This window comes from Daphnia pulex, chromosome 8, assembly GCF_021134715.1.
Source record: "Daphnia pulex isolate KAP4 chromosome 8, ASM2113471v1".
NCBI classification, from domain to species: Eukaryota; Metazoa; Arthropoda; class Branchiopoda; order Diplostraca; family Daphniidae; genus Daphnia; species Daphnia pulex.
In genome coordinates, this window is record NC_060024.1 from 5988052 (window position 1) to 6010789 (window position 22738).

Genomic DNA, 22738 nt, shown 5'->3' on the forward strand with positions numbered 1-22738 from the left:
TCTATATATTCAATGTTTTTTCTATGAAGTTTTGTTAAAACAAATTCTATCGCGAAATTTTGATTTGTCTGAGTCATGGTTAACAAAGGGCATGGGTCAAAACAATATTTTTATTCTAAAAAAAAGTAATTTTATAATGAGACTTCAACCATGACCCTCTTCATTATCATGCCAGCGCTACCATGTCAGCAACCAATAATCTATTTTTCGCATTTTTAATCCATCCATTATCAAATTAAATTGATTGTTGTGCGACAGTGTCGTGTTTTTTATTGAAAAATTTTTCATCACGATATTCCGTCAGTTCCGAACCTAGACTATACATACCCTAACCCATTCACGCCGATGTTCACGATAAACGATGTTGTTGGGAGAAGGACTTGAACCAGTTATCTTTGCCACACGAATCTAAAATAATAGCCACTACAACGACACGGTTGACCAACCTTTTTGCAAGAGCAAAATGGTTTCCGGCAATGTATTTACAGGATAGAGGGTTTTCACGCATAGCCTCCGGCAGTAAATTTGCACGACAGAGGTTTTCACGCATAGACATGGCAGGACTCTGTAAAAACCCAAAACGAGGGAAGCTATAGTGGAAAGTGGAATTTATACCTAAGTGACAAAGTTGTAGTCGCAACCGCCAGATGTCACTAGTCGTAAAACAATTATTTTAGCAGTTTTTCATTAATTACGGGAAAACAAATTAAGTAAATGAAATTTTTTTTGTTCTGGTCGCACCCCTTATTTTTTGTCTAATTTTGAAGACCAAAAAGTAAAAAAAAAGTAAAGGTAGCCAAAAACGAGGGAACCTATAAGGCTATAATGGAAAGTGGAATTTAGATCTAAGTTGAAAAGTTGTAGTCACCACCGCCAGATGTCACTAGTCGTAAAACAATTATTTTAGCAGTTTTTCATTAATTACGGGAAAACTAATAAAGTAAATGACATTTTTTTGTTCTGATCGCACCGCATATTTTTTGTGTAATTTTTAAGACCAAAAAGTCCGAAATCTGTCGTAAATTGCCCGAGCTATGGAGTGGGACATACATACATACAGACAGACAAAGTGACATGGTTTTTATTTTTCTGCGTATGCGATTATTAGCTTCGACCTTCGGGCTCGCAATCAATTTATTTGTTCGGTTAGCACCCTGTGGGGTTAGTTGTCAGAAATTTTGAGGGGCATGTTGTCATACAGATTTCTCACCAGATGCTGAGTTGCAAGTTTTCAAAATTCGAACTAGAAATTTTGGAGCAATGGAGAATCGTCAGAGGCCGACTTACCCCGTAGGTGGGGAAAGTTGACAGACTTTTTTTTTGCAGTTTTTCTCAATTTCACAATTTCGTGTAAATGAACATTGTAAACAAATACGATCAATTCATAGAGAATTAAAATCTGAATCTGATCTATTCATTCATTTTACCAGTAGTGTACTCAAAAAATTCAAAAAAATTCAGGAAAAAAGCACCTGACCACTAGCCCCCCTTCTCCCCTATAATTGGAAAAATGGTCGATTTATTAATGTCATAAATTGGGCGAAATATTTTCAGACTGTCAGATTTATTTATTTTCTCTACTGTGGCACAACATCGTTGGCATGGCGACAGATTTCTTCACAAGAAGCTTGAATATCGCTAAGTTCAGTGTAGCGTGAGCAAACAGCGAAGCGAATGATGTACTTATCGTGCAGCTTAGCAGGAATCATGTATACTTGGCCGTTATCGTTGATGCGCTTCAAAAGCGATTCACTTAAGCTATTTTCTCCCTGACAAAATCAATAAAAAATCAGAAATAACAAATTCAAACTGTAGCAACATTAAGGATTAAATCAACTATATTTTGCACCTTGAGTCGGAAGCAGACGAGCCCCATAGCAGGAGGAACAGGAAATTCGAAGCGGTCGTTTAACGACAACATTTGATGAAATTCTTCGGCTAGTTTAACTTGCTTCCGAATGTAGTCTCTTAGTCCCTTAGCCCCATACGAACGCATCACGAACCAAAGCTTCAAGGAACGGAATCGCCGACCAAGGGGGATTTGCCAGTGCTATAGTCAAAAACCAATTCAGTCAAGAAATGCATTTCTTTTACTTGAGAAATTCAACAATCACACACCCGGAAATCTGGGACGCTATTTTGGTGGTCATGTTTTAAGAAAAGGGGGTCAACGTTGAAAGCGCTCACAATGTCGTCTGAATCCTTGAACCTTCAAAATAACACAGAATTCAATAACTTGTTGTTCTTGCATCAGATGTGCAGCTGGAAACATATCATTTTGAATAACTTACCACATGGCAGAACAGTCAAAGTTAACAAGAAGCCATTTGTGTGGGTTAAAATTAAATGAATCGGCTCGCTCAATCCCTTTCATATAGTGACGATACTCTTCGCAGATGAAAGCCGAACCTATCAAAAGAAGTCTATTATGGGCTACAGAGAGAGAAAATTCGAGAAAATTAAATAGCTGAAATGATTTCACCTGCGTAAGCTGCGTCGACGTGTAACCACAACTGCTTTTCGTTGCACACGGGGCCCAGCTCTTCAATATTGTCGAAAGCGCAAGAAGGGGTTGTCCCGAGTGTGGCAATCACCTGAGTGCATGAATGCCAATATATAAATTTTTTGTCTGGTCAATAAAGTGAATAATGCTGATGAAACATACAAAGAATGGAATTTTGCCATTTGCTACGTCCTCGTCTATGGCAGATTTCAGTGCGACAGCACGCAGATGAAATTCATCATCGGTAGGAATGACGTGGACGTTAACGCCTGCCAGGAGTCCCGCTCTTTCAGCAGCTGAATGTGATTGATCTAAATATGAATATTTTTATCGAAATTATGAACTTAAGCAATAAAATGATGTTGAATTTAAGCTAAATTTTGAGACAAACCCGAGGAGTACGCTACTAATCGACTAGCCAGCATTTTTTCGTCATCTTGAGAGTTTTCAGCCTTGAGCCTTTTTAGAGTCTTTGATCGGGCAGCTAAAGAGTCCTACCAGCATTGCTTCGCTGGCCGTTCCCTTTTAAATATCCAAGGCATAGACAATATAGGCTAGACTTTAAGCTATTTTTAGAAGCATACAATTTTTGATCTACCTGAATGACACCGCCACCTTTACCGCCGGAGCCAGCGAGAAAGACGGGAGGTAAACCGATTAATTTGCCCAGCCAGTCCATCATTACTACTTCAAGTTCGGTGCAAGCTGGACTAGCGACCTTGAAATTCAAGGATGTAAAGAAATTCTTAGCCATATACGGAATGTGTTTTGTGTATAAATATCACAAGGTTGTGACGCAAAAATACGCAAAAATAGTTGTAGGTATACCCATGAAAAACCAACGCATCCTATAGCATCACTCAGTATGTCGGCTAAAATTCCCGGCCATGAATTGCCCGCTGGGTAATAAGCGTGGAAACTTGGTGAGTGCCAGTGTGTGACCTTTATAAAAATAAATAAATAACCAAATAGAGGTAGAATTTAATAGTTGCATAATCGAAAATTTGGTTAAGAATCTGTTTGCATTCTTTGTTTATGCTGTACTGTCAATCTTTTTTAAAAAGAAATTCAGTAATATGCCGCAAAACTATACTAAAGAGATTTTTACTTACACCGGGCATAATCACACGTTCGATATCTTGAAATATGGATTGCCATGTTTCTCCTTGTTCTGGAGCTTCCTCGGGAATGAGTCCGCGCAAATATCCAGGCTGAACTGTCGGTAAAACTCGCCTATTTTAAATTAATATTCTTGTATTTATTGAAAACTGTTTATGACTTATAGAGGTTCCGTGACACAATCATAATAATGGACTAGATGACCTTATATATTACCAAATTTAAAGAAAATTTCATGCCGCGCACTGATTTCAGCACCAGTCATATTCATATATTATTTAGGCTATATTAAGTATTAGGCCTACTGTATATATATGTGTGATATTACTGATATGACCTAGATATAATATAATCAGCGTGCGATAACAACCATCAGCACTATGCTTATATCATCACGTGCTGGGAGCTCAATAAATGAAAAACTTTGTTCTTGCTGAAAATAATTGATAGTAGGCCTATATAGCTATACATAACTCTATCCTATTTTTAAAAATTTTTATGCCGGGCTACAAATAAATCATCAATTACGCTCACACATAGCATGAAACCGTTTGATTACCTATTGCGAATGTTATCCAAGTAATCTATAACGTAGTCAATCATTTGGTGGGCAGCTGCGCGGAATTGTTGGGAGTCCATTTTACCACAAATATCTTAAGGGGAAGAATTTGAAAATGGTAGAACCACAATAAGAGCTGCTGTGTGTAATGTATGGCAAGACTTGTCAGCACCTACTGAATGAACAGTAAAATGCAAATGGATTCTCTTTTTATAGAGTCGTCACAAATAGCCCAAAACCAACTGCAAAGTCACTGGTCTGGTGCCCAGTCATTGCCTTATCTCAATAGGTAAACAATGTGATGAATATTCAAATATAATGCTTATGCAGCAAAGCTGTAATATATCTGTATTTAAAACTTTTAATGAAAAATAAGATAAGCAGCACTCTAAGTCTGTTAACACTGTCCCGATAAATGCGGGATAAATGTGTTTATCACTTTGTAAACTTGTAGCTATTAACAAACAAACTCGATGATTTCACATTTATAGCCTACAGCCTTTTATATTTATTTGTGTATTTTAGTTGATTAGGCTATATAGGCCTATTGGCAATCCTGATGAATGAAATAACTCATTATGTTGATTAACTATTTAAAAAAAATTACTTATTTTAATTTTACTTATTCCACATTCGAACTCGCACACAACATAAAAATTTTTAATAATTTTAAAAGAAAGAAAACGAATTGGCTCGTAAGAGGATCGAACTCATGACCTCCGCGTTATTAGCACGGCGCTCTAACCAACTGAGCTAACAAGCCATATTGACTGTTTTTAAAATATGTTTAATATAGAGTAGAGATGTAAAGCCAAAGAAAGCTTCTATATTGAAAGAGGAAACCTAGCGAAAAAGCGAAAACCTGCGCAATAAAAATTGTCAGATTTTATTCGTCAGTTGTTTTTTATATTTTGAAAAACTGAGCCGAGTGTTAAGAAGAAAGATGCCGGAAAGATGTGAAGAGATCTGTGAAGAGATTTTATAACTATTAACTATTACATTTCTATTTGACGAAGTTAATTGAGTAATCTTATCTATTTTGCAATCCAAATATAGGCAATCTCTATATTTTTATCCGTTATATCCAGTGTTTGATCTTTGAAATTTGTGCGTGTAAATTGGCATGCTATAAAAACTTTAGAACTATAGGCGAACACACATAATTGAAATGAAGCGTTTTAAAATATAGAATGAAACAATTGTGTTACACTTAACGGGACAAGTGCGAATATATTGCCGGCTAATACGTCACAAATGGCATCACCTAATTTATTTTGTTTTATTTATAGGCCTATAGCCTTAATAACGTGGTCTTAGACTTGAAGCCTGCATGGGGAAAAAATATGTTGACATTAAGTTGGGTAAAAAACATTCAGTATACGAATTTATGAAACTTTCCGTAAATTTCAGCCAATCGATGCCAAATAATGATGGTGTTTAATTTGGCTTACTAGTCGACATATTTACTGCAGCATCTACAAGCAAAATAACGACACAATGTATAGTAGGCCTATAATATGATGCATAGAATATGTTCATTTACTCGGCCACATTTCCCGGAAAAAAAAAAAAAAAAAAAAATAGAAAATTATATAGCCTATCTCCCTTACCAGGAGTCACCAGGCGTCAATTTTTACAGAATCCAACTTTGAAAAAATGCGAATTTATTTGCTTGTTTGCACGGTGAGAACCTTTTTATCTGTTGCCGTCGGCATTTTCTTATACTCTCGCTTTCAACATCACTACATAGTCTGACAAAATTCTATAGATAGTTTCTTCAATTTGCTTTTAGCCTTTTATATAGGCCTATAACTCTTCAATAGGCATAGGTTGGTATATTGTACAGTTCATAGGGTTTCCGTCCCCCTTAGAATGTTGAGAAGCTTTTTTCCTAGCTGCTGAGGGGCAAAGCGTCAAACAAAAAAGAAAAATCATCATTCGCGTCACTCACGCGCTTGTTTGCGTAACGGACGTAACGTTAACGGACATCGTTGAGACGAGAAAATAGACAATGGCATGAACTTTTTAAAAATAACATGTGAGGCAAACGATAGGCAACATTTTTGCTTTCGTGTGCTGGGAAAATAGGCTACACACGCAAATATATTTATATCATTTTACATAGTTCTTATGAAATGATAAGACTTTGTAGAATGTGTTTGCAATTTTATAACATGGCTGCTGTTTCAAAGATAAAAGTATGTAGCCTATTGGCGTAAAAAGGCCACAGTTATTGAAACGTCTCGTCGATTTTCATTTAAATTAAATGCTGATGCAGTGATGCTTGAGTGGATAGTGTATAAATTAGACTCAAATAGCTAAATTGGATTTGAAAATACATCACATTCGGTATTAGGGCAATTAGACGTATGTGCTGCACTAATATAATAGAAAGATAAATAAACCAATTAGTTTTTATATTTATATTTTTGTCCAAATGCCCCTACTACCACTACTGATGCTGCATTTTATTAGTACCGTATGTATTTCATTTTTCGTCTTGTAAAGCAAAATCTATTTTGTTTTATTCTTTCCTTAATATGCCAATATGCCCGATGCTGTAAACCAGATTTGGAAACAAACAGCTGAATGTTTGAATCTAGTTCGTATATTTCACTTATGACTAGACGTATACACGCAAGCCGGCGAAGAATGTCTGAAGTCAATAGCTAAAATGAAATGAGGCTCAATACTGCTTTAAAAGAGATACAGGTAAAGGTTGAAGTGAGGGACGGGAAGAGGCAGGGAAATTCCATTTTACCGCATATATCTTTTCAAGTCCATAGGCCTAAACCCTCTCGCGCTATCACAGTTGACAATCTGGCTATCGTCTAGACTCTCCCCTAATATATTTTCAACTTTGGGATTTAAGTATAATAGTTATAAACCAACTTTTTACAGCAGTGGAACTTGAAAATATGTTTTCCACAACAATAGCTAGATATAAAAATTAAAGAACCTTTCCCCGCGCCCACGATGCGCAGCAGTTAGCATCTATCCGGTATATTTATGTTCTAATAGGCTATACCCAATAGTATTTGGAGAATCCTACATTTTTTCCCTTGAAGCTGCGCTGACACGCCTTCTTTTTTCTTCCACTGACTTTCAAGCCGTGGACTGCTTGAGTGTATGTACATTTCGTGTTCAGCTTCTGTCGACAGCAGAAGTAAGCCTATCCTAGTTCATTTTTTTTCATTTCGCGTAATTGGTGCTGCCGAAAAAGTTTTATATTGCATCCGCTTGAAATAAAGTTACTTGTATTGAAAGTGTGAAATAAACTCCATTGAAAATCAGATCTTGCTTCTTCGTATAGTTTTCACAATTTAAATTGTACGGTAAAGCAAATTCAAATATTTTCAATCAAGTTCAGTTTCTCAAAGAAAGAAAGTAAAAAGCAACGTTTAGAAATTATTTACCACCATGTAAAGGTCACAAACCGTTTCATGTGCAGTAGCTACCCGAAGTTTGGGAACGCGCGAGAGAATCTTATGGAGTTTGGCTTTTTTTGTCGGCAATCCAAAAAATCCAATTTTTGTCGGATCGTGATGAAATTTTTTTTGGTCGTAGCCATTATGGATAGCATTAAGCTGATTTTTTTCAGATTTTTCCTATCAAGGGGAGGGTAGGTTTAAAATGGATCCCTAAGCTTGGGAACACTCTATAGTGCTCCATGCAAATTAGGGTACTTTGAAGGGAAATAACTAGAGAACGGGTTAAGGTAGGAAGACGCGGAAAACTCTGAAATGAAGAGCTTTGCAAGCTCAGCAGAAGTCTTCATTTTCAGATTTTTCGCGTCATATTGAACTTCGCATTATGGAATTGAAAACCGCTTTTTTGTTTCGGCACTTTCTAGTCCCTTTCTTTCCCCCCATTTCCACCCCGCGCGCCTTTTTCTCTGTTTAACAGAGAAATCGCGCGCTTATGAGGGGGCGACAACCCGGCGTGGGTGGAAAGAGGGGGAAAGAATGGGCAAAAAAATTAATTCAGTTTTCAATGGAGTTGGCTAATGCACCTTTCGATGTAGTAGCAATATATTTTTGGCCCATTCAAGTTACCGTCCACGTCCAGCCAGGGTAATAAATACATCATGGTCGTGACGGACTATTTTTGAAATATGTGGAAGTTAAGTGTAAGAGACTACACGGCGAGTGCATCTTGTCTCTTACATGAACGAATGTTTGAATATAGGAGGCGTGACTCACAATGTAAATGTTTATTAGCTTAGTCCAGAAGAATGCAATTGATAGGAAATGTAAGAGACTACACGGCGCGTGCATCTTGTCTCTTACGAGAACGAATGTATAAAATATGAGGCGTGACTCAACAATGCAAATGTTTATTAATATCAGTCCAGAAAGTACAATTGATAGAAAATATGTAACCAAATAGGAGAGGAAGAATATTGAACGAGAGACAGTACCTTTACTCAGTTGTAGTTGACGAGTTGCACAACACAATTAACACACACAATTAAAAGGGAGTTGTAATACTTGAACGGAATCGGAAACTACAGAAAGGATCTGCCTTGTTATATTGATTGGTCGTAGAGTTTAAGAAGAATTTTACCATAGATCTTTTGTTTTGATTATGCAAGTATAGAAAATTATGGAACTGTAGGCCTATGCCTAACGGAAAACGACTGTTTAACAAAATTGGGTTTTATTGAATTGATTTGCTTGTTAGTTTTGATTTGTTCTTAATTTAGTTTACTGTCCGTCCGGATTTAGTTTTTTTTTAATTTATTTATTTACTCTTGTATTTTATGTTATTATTGAGTCATTCCCGCCGCATTTTATTTTCTGTATCCAGCCAAATAAAAGTTTTGACAACTAATTCGGAAGAGAAAACAACACGTCATGGAAATAACCTTTTTATGTTTATTTTACTTAAATAGAACTACGAAAAAGCGAAAAAAAGGAGAGGGAAAACAAATAGCGTGACAGGAATTTTAAAGAAAAACGCTAGAAGAGAAAAAAAAAGTAATGGAAAAGAAACATAAACGATACGACAGGTGCTGGGCACGGAAATAATGAGATACTTGTTGACAAAACGTATTACATTAAAACGTGATAAAAACAGGTATCAATTTCGAGGAAAAATAATGAAGAAAATGCAAATCTGGACTATGAGGCTAACTAAAAGTTTTTAGAGATTTCGTGACGAAAGATTATAAAATAGTTGAAGAATATAGTTATGCAAAATTAGAAGGAAAACAGGACACCATTTGCCATAAAAGAAAAAATAAAAGACGAGAAAAAATAAAAAGACGAGAAAATAATATAAGAGACAAAAAATATAAAAGACAAAAAATAAGGTAAGGAGGCGATTAATAAAACGACGTGAAAGATAGTAAGGAACGCCATATGAAAATAGAATAGAATTTAAGACGAGAAATACAAATAAAAGACGAAAAAAATGTGCGTTGAAAAAGAAAAGAAACGGGGACCATAATGATTTTAAGTTTTACCCAAATCATTATTGAGGCAAAAATTGGTCCAGAGAATTGTTGTTGGATTGTTGGTCTTGCGGGGAAAAAGAATCAATTGGAAAGCCTATTACTTCAGGTTTCATTTGAAATATTTGTACTAAACCATACGCTACGTACCCCCACATAAAAGTCATGAACATGCCCCAAATGCATATAGCAAAACCAACATACAACGATTTGAAAGAAGGTTGAATTCGCTGTGCTGGGAGTAGCTAGATGGGACGTTTGAGGCCGGCCGGAACGAGTGGAGAACGACGTCCGGAAGTTCACACGGCTCCGTTTTGACACATTTTAAATGAGGTACCAACAGGAACGCGGCCTGATCAGACGGCAGCTTAGCTGTGATTCTTCCTGAAGACCTGCTGCTTCCTCGACTTCTTGGGTCGTCGTCGTTTACGTCTCGTCCGTCTCCCAAGTTTTTTGAATCCCAGTACAGAGACTCGTCGCTCGTGCTATCAGTGTCACTCGTGTCACAAGAACACCCAGGCAAAAATTTAGACATAGGGGGATGAGCATCAGATCTAGACTATAGAATCAATTTGGGAGGTCCACACGCCACCATCTCTTCCTAAGTGATTCGTGTTAGTCAAAAAGGTTAATAGGACGCCCGTTTTTAGCGGACGGTCCAATCTTTTTACTAACGTCCAGCAGGACACTGTAAACGGACAGTTCTAATTCTGTGTCTTGATTTCATTTTCGTACTGCAAATGTCTACTTCAAAGCCACAACGCACAAGGGTCGATCGTCGTCCACGAGCGGCACATTCGTTTTATGGCATTTATGAAGAAGGAATGTGTCAGATGCGGGAATGTGACCAACAAATGGACACGCCAATTCCCCCTAGAGTTTTGTTTTCACTACAAGAAATGAGAGAAAAAGTGTGGAATTCACCACATTTTATGTGGTCACAAGAACGTTTTTCAGTGTCGCCTCCAAAGTATCACAAGAACTTATCCAGTAGTGGTACAAGTTCTTTTGATTCGTGTGTGCCGCAGTATGACAGCATCGAAGAGGAAGACACAAGTGACACTGAGAGTACGAGCGACGCTTCTCTGTACTGGGATTCAAAAAACTTGGGCGACGGACGAGACGCAAACGACGACGACCCAGGAAGTCAGGAAAGCAGCAGGTCTTCCGGAAGAACCACAGCTAAGCTGGCGTCTGACCAGGCCCCGTTCCTGCTGGTGCCACACTTATCCTGTGTCAAAACAGAACCGGGTGAACTTCCGGACGTCGTCCTTCATTCGTTCCGGCCGGCCCCAAGCATCCCTTCTATTTACTCCCAGAGCAGCGAATTCGACCTTCTTTCTAATCGTTGTATGTTAGTATTGTTATGCATTTGGGGTATGTTCATGACTTTTATGTGGGGTTACGTAGCATATGGTATAGTACAGATATTCCATATGAACCCTGAAGTAATCAGCTATCCATTTGATTCTTTTTCCCCGCAAGAACGACAAACCAACAATAATTCTCTGGAACAATTTATGACCCAATGATGATTTGTGTCCAACCTGAAATCATTATGGTCCCAGTTTCTTTTCTTTTTCAATGCGCATTTTTTCGTCTTTTATTTTTATTTCTCGTCTCAAATTCTATCCTATTTTTATATGACATCCGCCGCGTCCCCTACTATCTTTCACGACGTTTTGCTGCTGCAACGACCGCCCGCTGCTGCTCTCTGGCTTTTTCATTCTCTTCTTTCGTACGTTGAAAAACAATCCTAAGAGACTCCATTCGAAGACTAACAAAATCTGAAGCAGACCTGTTAGATTGAGGGATAGCGTCTAATAAATTATGGATGGGAATATAGGGATCGCGACCGTATAATAAAAAGAAAGGCGTCTCCTGCGTAGAAGAATGAACTGATGAATGATATATAGCATTTGCCGTTGCCGGAACCGCAGCTTGATCTTCCCAATCTCTAGGTAGATTGGAGAATAAATACCATTTTCTGGCCATCCCCTCCAAGTACATCACAAAATGTGCTCTCATTTCCTGATTGCCCCAATGATTGTAGCGACCAGTCAATGAATAACGCTCCAACCAATCTACGGCGTTTTCTCCAACTTTCGCGCTAAAACAAGGGGGCGGGATAAACTTATGCTGAGCTGCCATGACAGCAGGAATAGGATTTATCAGCGGAAGTGATTGTGTGGGGGCCTGAGCCCATTCCTCGTCCTCAGAAGATGATTCCGAATTTATATATCCTACGGGCCTACTGCTATGTGTTGTGACTTTTGAACGAGGCTGACTGTCTGCTGTAAGAATTTCTTCAGGACAAGGGTGGAGGCGGCGACTTGGGTTACGAGCACAGCTCGGTTGCCGTCGGACTGGACTGGATGGTTTGTTGGAGACCGGTTATTAATCCCGCCAATTCATTGACCAGATTAGTCGAAGACATCGCCGACGGATGAGACACGTCCGGAGCTACGGCCAATAAAGATTGCATTAAAACTTTCCGATTAACCAAACTACTGGCCTCAGCGTGTAATTTGGTTAACTCCAAAAAATCCGTCGTCGATGCCGGCTGAAAGGGATAGATCGGGATAGATTTTCTGTAAAAAAGTTGGTTTCAAACCCCCGGTACAAGTATTGGAGCTGTTGCTCCTGCGACATGGTTGGATTGACAATGCGACACAAGTTTATTATGTCATAAAAGTACGCCACCACATCCTCCTCGTTTCCCTGTTCCCTCTGCCTGAGCTTGCTCTCCTGTACTAATGAAAAATTTGTTTGTCGAAAAGCCGTCGAAAATTGGGACTTTAAACCGATGGCCGCCGGCAAGTTGGGTAACGTGGGGTCAGCTGGGTTTGGTCGAACTGGTAAATCTTCCCAATGGTTCGGATGAGTATGTACAAGAAACCATTGACGGGCGGTTCCTTCCAGATACATCACGAAATTTCGTGCGTGATTACAATCTGACCAACGATTGGAAGTCGCCGCTAATTCAAACCGCTCTAGCCAATCAACCGCGTCTTCTTCAGGCGATGCTGAAAAATGGGTGGCGCAATGAATTTTTGCACGCTTACCGCCATGGGTGTTAATGGAAGTATACGTATAGGAAGCGGTACTGGCACTCTAACAATAGAGGACTCGTTCTCGGAGTCTGCCGATGAAGTAACTGAAGACTCCTTGTCGCTATCCTGTTGTATCGATGGTGAAACTTCGTCGTCGAAAGCAGCACTCAGAGGGAACGACGGTCGAGGTTCAGGAAGTGCGACGGTATGCTCAGTCACTGTTGCCTCGTCTTGAATTTGGGGAGGCTGAGACGAAAGAAAAAGTTCCGGACTGTAGTCGTCTACTGGGAGCGCGTCCACACGTAGGATATCGTGATGAGCGTTTTCGTTGATGTATTACATACATATAACATGTATAACACACCTCATAAAATTATAAATGTCGGGGACACTATTTCACCAAGTTCACGGAACGTTTGCACGAGAGAACTATGCAGTCTTTACTGATGGGGAAATAAGGTAACACCAAAGAAAGGTAGAAGGAGGGAAAAAAAATAACAAAAAGGGTGGCTAAGACTAATCGGAAAAATACAGAAGAGAAGTTGGGCCAAATGGAAGACGAAGGACAATGTAGGCGGGTGAAAAACGGAATACGTGTTTTGTAAAAAATAAGAGCGGGGTACTACAAAAGATGATAATGATGGGGCAAAAAGAAATACCGGTTGAGTAAAGAAGGATATAGATTTAACAAATTTTGAATGGAACCTAACGAAAAACTATTTAATCGGTGTAAACTGGGATTCGGGTTGAGAAAAGAGAAGAAGACCCGGGCTCAACAAGAGACGAGAAAAACGAGCAAAAACTGAAGACGGTAAGAGTAAAAAAAATACGAACGGGGTTCATAATAGAATACGGGTGGAGTAAAAATACGATCGGGGCCCAAAATAAATAGGTGAAACGGGGCAAAAAAAAATAATAAAAAATATGCTTTTATAGTAAAGATCAAGAGGGATAATCAAGAAAACGAAATGAAAAATAAAAACTAAAAGACTGGACAAAAGAAGAGGAATGAGAATGTGAAGTTCCCAAAAAGGGAAAAAGAAGACAAATATAAAAACAATCGCGACCTCCGTCTCCACCAAAATTGTGACGGGGATTTCTAGAGATGTGCTGAGAAAATTGAGTAAGGTGATCACGTTGGTACTTTAAAGAAGCTGGGTGTATTTGAACAATCTAAACGGAGGCGTTTGCTTCCGATTTTTGAGTAAGGAAAATTACTAAACTTAGACATATTTAACACTGAGTCCACCACTCAAACAGGCCAAAATTGGGGGTTTGGGGGGTTTACAATTTTTGGCAAACCGTGACCAAGGCATCGCAGCCAGTCCCCGTATAAACGATTTTGTGCGGAATTTTACGGAAAACTCAATGGTGAAATCCACAATGTTCTAGCTAGCATAGTTTTTAAGTTTTTTAATAAAAACTAAGGGACCCCCCAGAAATTGTAGCGTTTTTTCGGATTTTTGACATCAGTTTTCGGGCAAACCAGACCTTTTTTTTAACCCTTATTAGCAGAGATATTGGCAATTGAAAATCTTGAAAATTTTTCGTCATTTTCTGAAGATTTTCGCCATTGACAGACGTCATTTCGCCACGCCATCTAGCGGCCGGTTTTGAAAAAAGCAAGGGAGATCTACTATTCTTCTGGCCACATTAATTTTTTTTCGAACTCCAACTATCGATAGCCAACCAAGCCCGGCTGTTTTACATCGATTCCATTCTTTTCTCAATCACTCAATCAATCAAAAATTCGTCAATCAAAAAGCGTCATATTGAACTTCACATTTGGGAATTGAAAACCACTTTTTTGTTTCGTCCCTTTTTAGTCTCTTTCTCCCCCCCCCCCCATTAATTTCCAACCCGCGCGCCTTTTTCTCTGTTTAACAGAGAAATCGTGCGCTTACGAGGGGGCGACAACCCAGCGTGGGTGGAAAGAGGGGGGAAGAACGGGCCAAAAAATTAATTTAGTTTTCAATTCCCAAATGCGAAGTTCAATATGACGTGAAAAATCTGAAAATGAAGACTGTTGTTCAGCTTGTGAAGTTCTTCATTTTAGAGTTTTCCGCGTCTTCCTACCTCAACCCGTTCTCTAGTTATTCTCCTTCAAAGTACCCTACTTTGCATGAAGCACTATAGAGTGTTCCCAAACTTAGGGATCTATTTTAAACCTACCCTCCCCTTGATAGGAAAAATCTGAAAAAAATCAGCTTAATGCTACCCAAAATGGCTACGGCCAAAAGAAATTTCGTCGCGATCCGACAAAAATTGGATTTTTCGGATCCCCGACAAAAAACACATTTCCCCATAAGATTCTCTCGCGCGCGCTCGCGCGTTCCCAAACTTCGAGTAGGTACTGTACCTTGGTAGTCAGAAAGGCAAATTTAAAAAAAGTGAGTTTAAAAAAGGCAATTGCCTTTTTGGTCAGGCCAGTGGCCTTCCTGGCGGAGCAAAGTTGCCTTTCTCATTTTTTGGCTCTTATAAGAACCGAGTGGGCCGAGATCCAGGTGGGCCAAGATCCAGGTGGGCCGAGATCCAGTGGACCGATATCTAATGGGACGAGACTCAGCAGACATCCGTCTCGTTGCAGGTCTCAGTGAAGAATGGTAACTGGCTGGCCAGGCCAGCCCTGCCAGGGGCAGCTTATATAGGTCCGCACGGCTCTCTTTAGACCCCCCCCCCTCTTTAGGAATATTGAGTAAATTCAATATTAATGAGACTATGATCAATTTTAACCAAACCATATTTGTACCTTTGCCATGTCAGATATTTTGCCACTTTGCTTTCGATATTTGAAAAGTCAAAAATCTTGTCTTTCGTCTTCTATTTTGAAAAAAGCGCATTAAAAAAACAAAAATTGATTACGCGTTGGATCGATAATTTCGTTAATCAATTGGAATTGATTATCAGAAAATCGAGTTGGAACGCTACTGACGATTAGAACTTCTGATCGTTTATGATAGACGAAATTCAAGAAAAAATGTTGCTTGTAAATCGTAATATAATTAACTAGATTAATTATATAAATGTTACAAATCGAAAGAAAAAAGGAAAATTATTTTGATATAAGTTCAAAAATTAAAAATAGCCGCATGTTTTATTTTTTAAGTTGTTCTTCGCCATCACTAGAATGCGCTATTCGACTCTGGGGAAAAGGAGGTAGAGACAGCGTCAAATCGAAAGCACGGATAAGATAGGGGAGCTCCAGGCTTGAACTAGTCCATCCATTCGGCTATGCTTAAGTAGGCTATATACTTTAGGTTAGTCAATATTCTTTTGAAAATGTATAACTTTACCTGATTCGTAAATTAATTACAAGCAGTTGTGGCCGAGTGGTTAAGGCGATAGACTTGAAATCTATTCCTCTCTGAGGGCGTAGGTTCGAACCCTACCAACTGCGTGCGGAAATATTTTTTCTTTTAATTTTTGTATGCATAAGATTTACTTGTTATTAGTTTCTTTATATTTGATAACAGGGGTTTAAAACATCAGATTTTACGAATTTAAATTACAATTATTTGTAGTAAAAAGAATTTCATTTTCTCTGTTGTTCTCAACTTTTTTGTATCAATGTTATTAACAAAGGTATTAAACAATAATTAATTCCCGTGTTTGTCAATGATAAATTAATATAATTTTGGAAAAGGACATCCAAATTTTGACGTAGAAAAATATCTATATCTTTTTACTTTCATGCGTTTTCCGATTTCTGATTATTGGCTTGATTGGCAAGGCCTTAATTCTAGCGCTTTCACTTTATTTGTTTTAAACAACCAATTTATTGTTCAGTTACTAAGATACACTCGGTATAGAAACGTATAGAAAGTACATAAATTTGATTCAAGTATCCTTTAAGACAACTCTACTCATCGTCTGTTTACATTTGACGAAAGTCAAAATAAACTTTATCTTGAATTTTGTTTATTTCCGTCGTCACCATTTCCCCCGTTTCCACTTCTCAAATAAAAGCTGTGAACATCTTTTTTAAATAAGGAATCTGCAAGAAAAAAAAGAGGTCACTATCATATATACGCGCGTTAGTAACGTACCAACGGGCGTCTGGTGTGGACGTGTGAAACATTCTGCATAGATCTAACGATGGCACGCCGGTGCTGTATGTTTGTTATATTTGTGTTCTTCTTATTGGAAACTGCCCACTGCCAGGCGGAAGGTAATTTTTAAAATGCCCTGCTTGCTTTATTCTATCTATTTTGTTGTGTTTTTGTTGTTTTCTCGGTTTTCTCCTTCGTGTTTTCTACACATGTAATTATTTGTATGCACTCTCTTGCTCCGCTTTTTTAATTGTATTATACTTTATTATTGCAGGTTTATTTGAAAACGGACAAGAATACCAATACAGCTACCAAACATACACTTTAACTGGCGTTCGTGAACCGATTTGGTTTGGCTCTTCTTTCGGTATCCGTGGCAATTTGCTCATCCAGAAACAAGGAGCGGAAGCCATACTCAAAGTAAAATATTCGTTGATTTAATCTGATCAATTTGATTTAAGTTAAACTCAATTTGAGGTTATTGTTGATTGATAACAGCTTTCAGATCTAACTTTGGGTATGCACAATGGAGACGAAGCTCTGTTCAACACCATCAAATTTCTCAAAAAACCGGATCTAGTTATTTTAGAAAAGCCGTTTAAAATTTTGTTTTCGAACGGGAAAGTACGTATGGAAATTAAATTACTAATAAAATTTAACGCGCATAAATTTTTTTTTTTTTTCTTAATTAGATTACCGGATTCTATGTTGAATCGTCGGATGTTGAATGGTCAGTCAACATCAAGAAGGCCCTGGCATCCAAGCTGCAGATGGATGCCTCTGCCGGAGATATTAGCAAAGGGGAAACCCCGTTCATGCGTACGGTTGAGGTAAAAAGACTCACCTTTATTTGTATATTACTCTTCTTGATTGTTTATTAAACTTTGATTTTGTTTTCTACAGGACACTATTAACGGTGCCTGCACTACGAGCTACACTTTCAGCGACGATGGAAAAGGTCGCTATTTGCTTTTCAAACAGCGCAATCAGAACGACTGCACTAATGTTCCTCGTGTGGGTTTCAACACCTTCGGGACCACCACCTGCACCGGCAAACAAGAGGACGAGCTTCAATCCACAACTCAAGTTTATTATAAACTCAGCCGGGAATTGGGCAAAACTTTGAAGGTGACCCACATTTCGTCGTTTGGATATCAAGTTCTCCAATGGTACCCACCGGCAGGATCTCCCCTCTACAATCGAGCCAAGTATGAAATATAATATCCTATTTTTCAGTTAAATCTGTGATAATTATTCATCGATACCTACTCTGTAACGCAGCACTACAATGGAACTAAAATCATCGGGTCCCATTACTAAGCCGATCCCTGCATCCGGCCTGACCAAGCACCACGCGAGTCTTCGTTACACCTTCAAGCGTCCGATTCCGACGGCCGATGAAATCAACTTGTCCCGCGAAGAAGATTATTTGCACCCAGAAGAGCCTCAATCACAACAAACCCTTCGTATCAAAGTGATGAGATTTATAATTACTATTTTTTAAATAGTAGTAAAAGAAAATAATTTGCTGATATGTTTGTTAATAACAGGCTATTCCCGTATTGACTAAGCTGAAAGAAGTAATCGGTTGGTCGCCTCTTAATGAGGAAGCACTGATAGATCCTGCCACCTCGAACGCCATTCAATTGATAACCGCCATGAGCTTGGAAAGCTTGCAAGCTGTTTGGAAAAGTGTTGAAAAAGACGAGGAACTCAAGTGAGTAAAAACAGTAACACGAACATATAGAGTCTTTGATGATCTCGAAATGTTATCTGTCGAAATATCTAAGGAACTTGTTCACTGAGATCCTTCCGTTAACCGGTACAAACCCAGCTGCTCTGATGGTAAAGGAGTTGGTTTTAAGTGGTAAGCTCTCCGACGTGGAAGCTCAGCGCATGGTGGCTTTCATCCCTTATTACCTGCGCCTGCCATCTGAAAAGCTGCTGGCATCCTGGGAAGATCTGGTGAAAGGCAGTTCCAGCATCAAGACAAAGTACATGGAATATTCTAATCAGTTTATTATGTTTCCTGTTTTCATCTAGTCACGTTTGTCAATATTCTTAACAGGGAATTGAAGTCTGCCATCGCAATCGCCTTCGGTCACCTTGTTGGAGTTACCTGCGAGAGCAAATTAAGGCCGTGCAAGAACGACACCATCAACAAGTACAGTCGAATGGTTTACGATGCCTTCAAATCGGCAAAGACCCACCACGAAATGGTGGTGTCGATCATGGCCTTGCGCAACACCAATTTCCCGTCCGCCATCGAGCGTCTCGTTCCGTACGTCAAAACCGTTCCGCAAGCGGTCCGTCCTTACGTCATTTTCGCCCTGCAGTTCGTGGCTGTTTCCAACCGCGACAAGTTCCTGTCTGTCATCATGCCCATCATTCACAACACGACGGAAGCCACCGAGATCCGAATGGCCGCCATCTCCACTCTATTCCGCTCCAGACCTACCGCCCTCGAGCTGCAAGAGCTGATTGGCGTGGCTCTCAATGAAAATAATCAAGAAGTACTCAACTTCATCTTGACGACCGGACGCGTAAGCTGATATAAAATCAAAATTTTGGTTTGAAACTATCATTAATTATTATTCTTTTTACTTATTAGAACTATGCCGATACTAAGAATCCTTGCCTCCAGTCCACCTCCTCGGATCTGCAGCTGCTGATGCGTCGTGTCGACCATTTGAAAACTGACTTTTTCCGGTCCAGCAATCGCGTCTTTGACTTTCAAGATGGGAAATATGGCTTCGGAGGCGGTGTTCAGTTGGCCACAGTATACGGCGAAGAATCTCGCGCACCCCTTATCATCTCCGCTCGAGCCAACTATCGCATTTCTAAATATCGACACATTCCCTTGGAGATGATGCTTCGCTTCGAAGGTATGTAAAACAATCCCAGCACCATTCATTTCATTTTTTGTGATTAATAGTTTAAAAAATTCCGGTTAAATTTCTCGCAGGTGTTGACGATGCTTATCTCCGTCTCTTCCGCAAGATGGATGCCAAGGACTTCAAGTTAGACACCCTTAAGGATCTGTTGCAGAAAACGTTGAAAATTGCTCCTCGCCAAAAATCTCAGTTTAAGGTGGAAATTGTTTTGCGATCACAAGGCTACGATTTGATGTACCATCATATCGGTGGAGATGAACTCGGTGCTCTGATGGAAGGCAAAGCGATGAAAGAGTTGCTCTCTCGCGGCGTCAAGCTGACTCGCAGCATGGTCATGCTGGGCGGAAATCAATTCAGTTGGAGGCCCAACGATATCGGTTTAGCCCTCGGCGTTGGTCTATCCACTCCTGCTTTCGCCCGCCACCAGTTATCCTACGGAAACGTCAATACAGCCAACAAGATTGGTCGCTCCATTCAGATCGATCTCGGCATGAATTTCCAGGTATAAACAATTGTCGATCTAAATTTTAGGATTTTATTAACACTGTGATGATTTATTGATTTCAATAGGTGACCACTTATCTAGCCGTCTACAATCCACTGGGCGTTAGGCAAGGAATAGTCAAGACGCGCGGGTCGCGCTTCCATTGGCCGGACAACGTCCAGGTTTCATTTTCTCCGGCCGACACTCAGATCGAAATCAAAATGAGCACGCCAACAGAAGAGAAGCCGCTGTCTTTACTGTTTACCAGTAAAACCTCGGCCGTCGTGTCCAGTCGAGATGCTGACTCTAAAGGCCTTTCTTACCTTAAAGACAGCTGCCCCGAATGTGAACCCAACGCTTTGGTTACTCGAGGCGAGAAATTCCGCAAAGGTACAGACAAATCAGCTGACAGAAAGTAAAGAAATCAAATTCGTTTGGAACATTTTTACGTGTACAGGTTTAGTGGTCCGTGAAAGCATCAACTCTCGACTGGGATTGGAATCGCATGTTGAGGTTAGTGACTGCGAAACTTACACGGGCAAGGCTTCCATCGCCAAACTGGTGTACGAGTCGTTCAAACCTTCCGAGATCAATTCGCACGGCAGCGCTCCGGGTTTCTTGGTCATGGGATTGATGCAGATGCGCAACTACTTCTACCACTACCCACCCACCGGTACTTGCTCCATGAAAACGGTTCTGCACCGGACTCGAATCAATCCGGCCGAAGCGATTGAAATCAGATTGAAAGCGGATTCGAACCCACCTCCTTGGAGGAGAGCGCCGCCCGGAGTGACGTACAACAACGTCAAAGGCTCCGTCACTCTACTCGGCACTCCCGAACGCAAATGGAACGTCGAAGTCAACGTAGAGAAGGAGCCGTTTAATATTCGGTCGTCGGTAACTGTCAAGATCGCCCGATTAAGTAATCCTACGCTTGGCGTTCCCAGCCGAGCTCTTTGCGTCAACGTGAAAACAATTTGGTCCGCTCTACCTCAAGATATTTTCGAGACCCCGTCCATCGTCCAGCCCTCCGTCCATCGTGATGTCACTATGGTCTGGGGTGACGCTCCTGCCAACGAGTGCCCCAAAGCCAATGCCAAAGGTATTTCTACGATGACGGTTAAAGTCGTCGGAAACATTACGGAATCTCAGCAAGAGGCCGCCACCATCCGCAATTCGTACCCTTACGATCGCTGTGATCTGGACCGCAATGACGCTGGACGTACTGGCATTGCAGGTCCCATGACTCGGGTGCATATCATTTTTTTATTCTAGTCTATGAAATAATTTGACAAAACATTTTCTATATACTCCACAGGCTTGTTACGACGCCGTCCTTCATTACGCCACTCCACGCAGTTACAAATTCGACATCAAATACGAGAACATGTCACCTGGTGGTCAGACGGCTCTCGATCGAATCAACACTCTGCTCAGGCCCGTTCTGCTGCCTTATTTGAGCACCAACAGTCCGTTGACTCCGACCAAAAACGTCGCTGGAACTGGGCACATTGAGCTGAAAGTGGACGTCGGAGAAGACGACATAAATCTTCTTGTCAAAACGGATCAAGCTCACAGTCAGTACGAGAATATCGACCTCCTCAAGAGTACGCGCGTGAAATTGCGCAACGCCCGGCTCGACATGTCCCATCTGACGGCCATCGAGGCCGGCTGGGTGGGCGTTTGTGACGTCGCCCCAAAAGCGGTGGTGACCTTTGATAAAACCAACATGAACTATGACCTTCCGAAATGCTACACGCTCATATCGGCTGACTGTTCCCCCACTCCGCGCTACGCTATCTTTGCTAGGAAAACCAACACTTCGTTGCCGATGGCTGCCAGGGTTCACGTCGGAGGGCACACGCTTGAATTCAACCCGATGACCGACAGTAGCGTTGAGCTGAAAGCCAACGATAAGATAGTCAAGATCGAGACGAACAAGCCCTACGTCTTGAGCGACAAGGATAACATTACGCAATACGCCATCGTCAACAAGATTGGAGCCCGCTATTTTGTCCAGGTTCCTGTTCTCAAGATGAGTATACGCTACACCGGCGATGATATCGTCACCATGATTCCGGCTATCCACCGGTCTCAGTTGTGCGGTCTATGCGGAGATTACAATGGGCAGTTCTCCAACGAACTGGTTGGCCCGTCGGGTTGCATCATGAGGAACGCCACCGATTTGGCCCAGTCCTACGTTTTGAGAGATAAAAGCTGCAAGGAGACCATCCCGACTCCAGTTTGTGCTGAACCTGGAAGCGAGAAAAAGTCTTCCGGAATTCTCAGCTATCTCTACCTTGACCGACTCATCCGTTCTTAAATGTCACATGAATTTATATTCAAACCAGACCTGGTATATTTGATTTCCACTCTTTTTACCAAAGATAACATGAATTTTTGGTGGCTATTCTGGTTCTCTTTACTTCTTACTTTTGATATCGAGTTCCTTTGAATATATTCCTTAACCTTCTAATTGACACATCTACTGTGCTGGACAAAATTGGACTTCTGGAACTTTAAATAAATCCTCTCATAGCTCGAAACTATAGGATCGTTAACATAAAACACGCGCAATTTTAATTCATTCGTTAGTCAACTGTAAATTCTCAGGCAATAATG

The 22738-nt window shown here is 40.3% G+C and overlaps 1 protein-coding gene, 2 non-coding genes and 1 pseudogene across 4 annotated transcripts; 2 read left to right on the plus strand and 2 right to left on the minus strand.

The window, feature by feature from the left end:
• Window positions 1–1547: 1547 nt before the first annotated feature.
• On the minus strand, window positions 1548–4399 carry LOC124199758 (annotated as a pseudogene).
• Window positions 4400–4870: 471 nt separating this feature from the next.
• On the minus strand, window positions 4871–4944 carry Trnai-aau. Its single transcript has one exon. It is a non-coding gene; the product is annotated as a tRNA-Ile (tRNA).
• Window positions 4945–15875: 10931 nt separating this feature from the next.
• On the plus strand, window positions 15876–22658 carry LOC124201118 (vitellogenin-5-like). Of its 2 annotated transcripts, none has more exons than XM_046597572.1 (15): window positions 15876–15928; window positions 16680–16857; window positions 17013–17158; window positions 17237–17362; window positions 17431–17568; window positions 17642–17946; window positions 18020–18212; window positions 18289–18455; window positions 18529–18732; window positions 18807–19281; window positions 19350–19623; window positions 19704–20134; window positions 20203–20506; window positions 20574–21367; window positions 21435–22658. In XM_046597572.1, exons 2-15 carry the CDS (start codon window positions 16785–16787, stop codon window positions 22437–22439), a joined length of 4635 nt encoding a protein of 1544 aa, XP_046453528.1. In that variant the 5' UTR covers window positions 15876–15928; window positions 16680–16784; the 3' UTR covers window positions 22440–22658. The 2 variants fall into 2 exon arrangements, with proteins under 2 accessions (XP_046453528.1, XP_046453527.1); XM_046597571.1 differs by having other exon boundaries at window positions 15882–15946.
• On the plus strand, window positions 16005–16086 carry Trnas-uga. Its single transcript has one exon. It is a non-coding gene; the product is annotated as a tRNA-Ser (tRNA).
• Window positions 22659–22738: the final 80 nt, after the last annotated feature.

Excerpts from the sequence above, each read along its gene's own strand:
- LOC124201118 (XM_046597572.1), top strand. The coding sequence starts at position 16,785 with ATGGCACGCCGGTGCTGTATGTTTGTTATATTTGTGTTCTTCTTATTG. Across the intron at positions 16,858-17,012 it reads TGCCCACTGCCAGGCGGAAG|GTTTATTTGAAAACGGACAA; the intron begins GTAATTTTTAAA and ends TTATTATTGCAG. Across the intron at positions 20,135-20,202 it reads ATCTCGGCATGAATTTCCAG|GTGACCACTTATCTAGCCGT; the intron begins GTATAAACAATT and ends TGATTTCAATAG.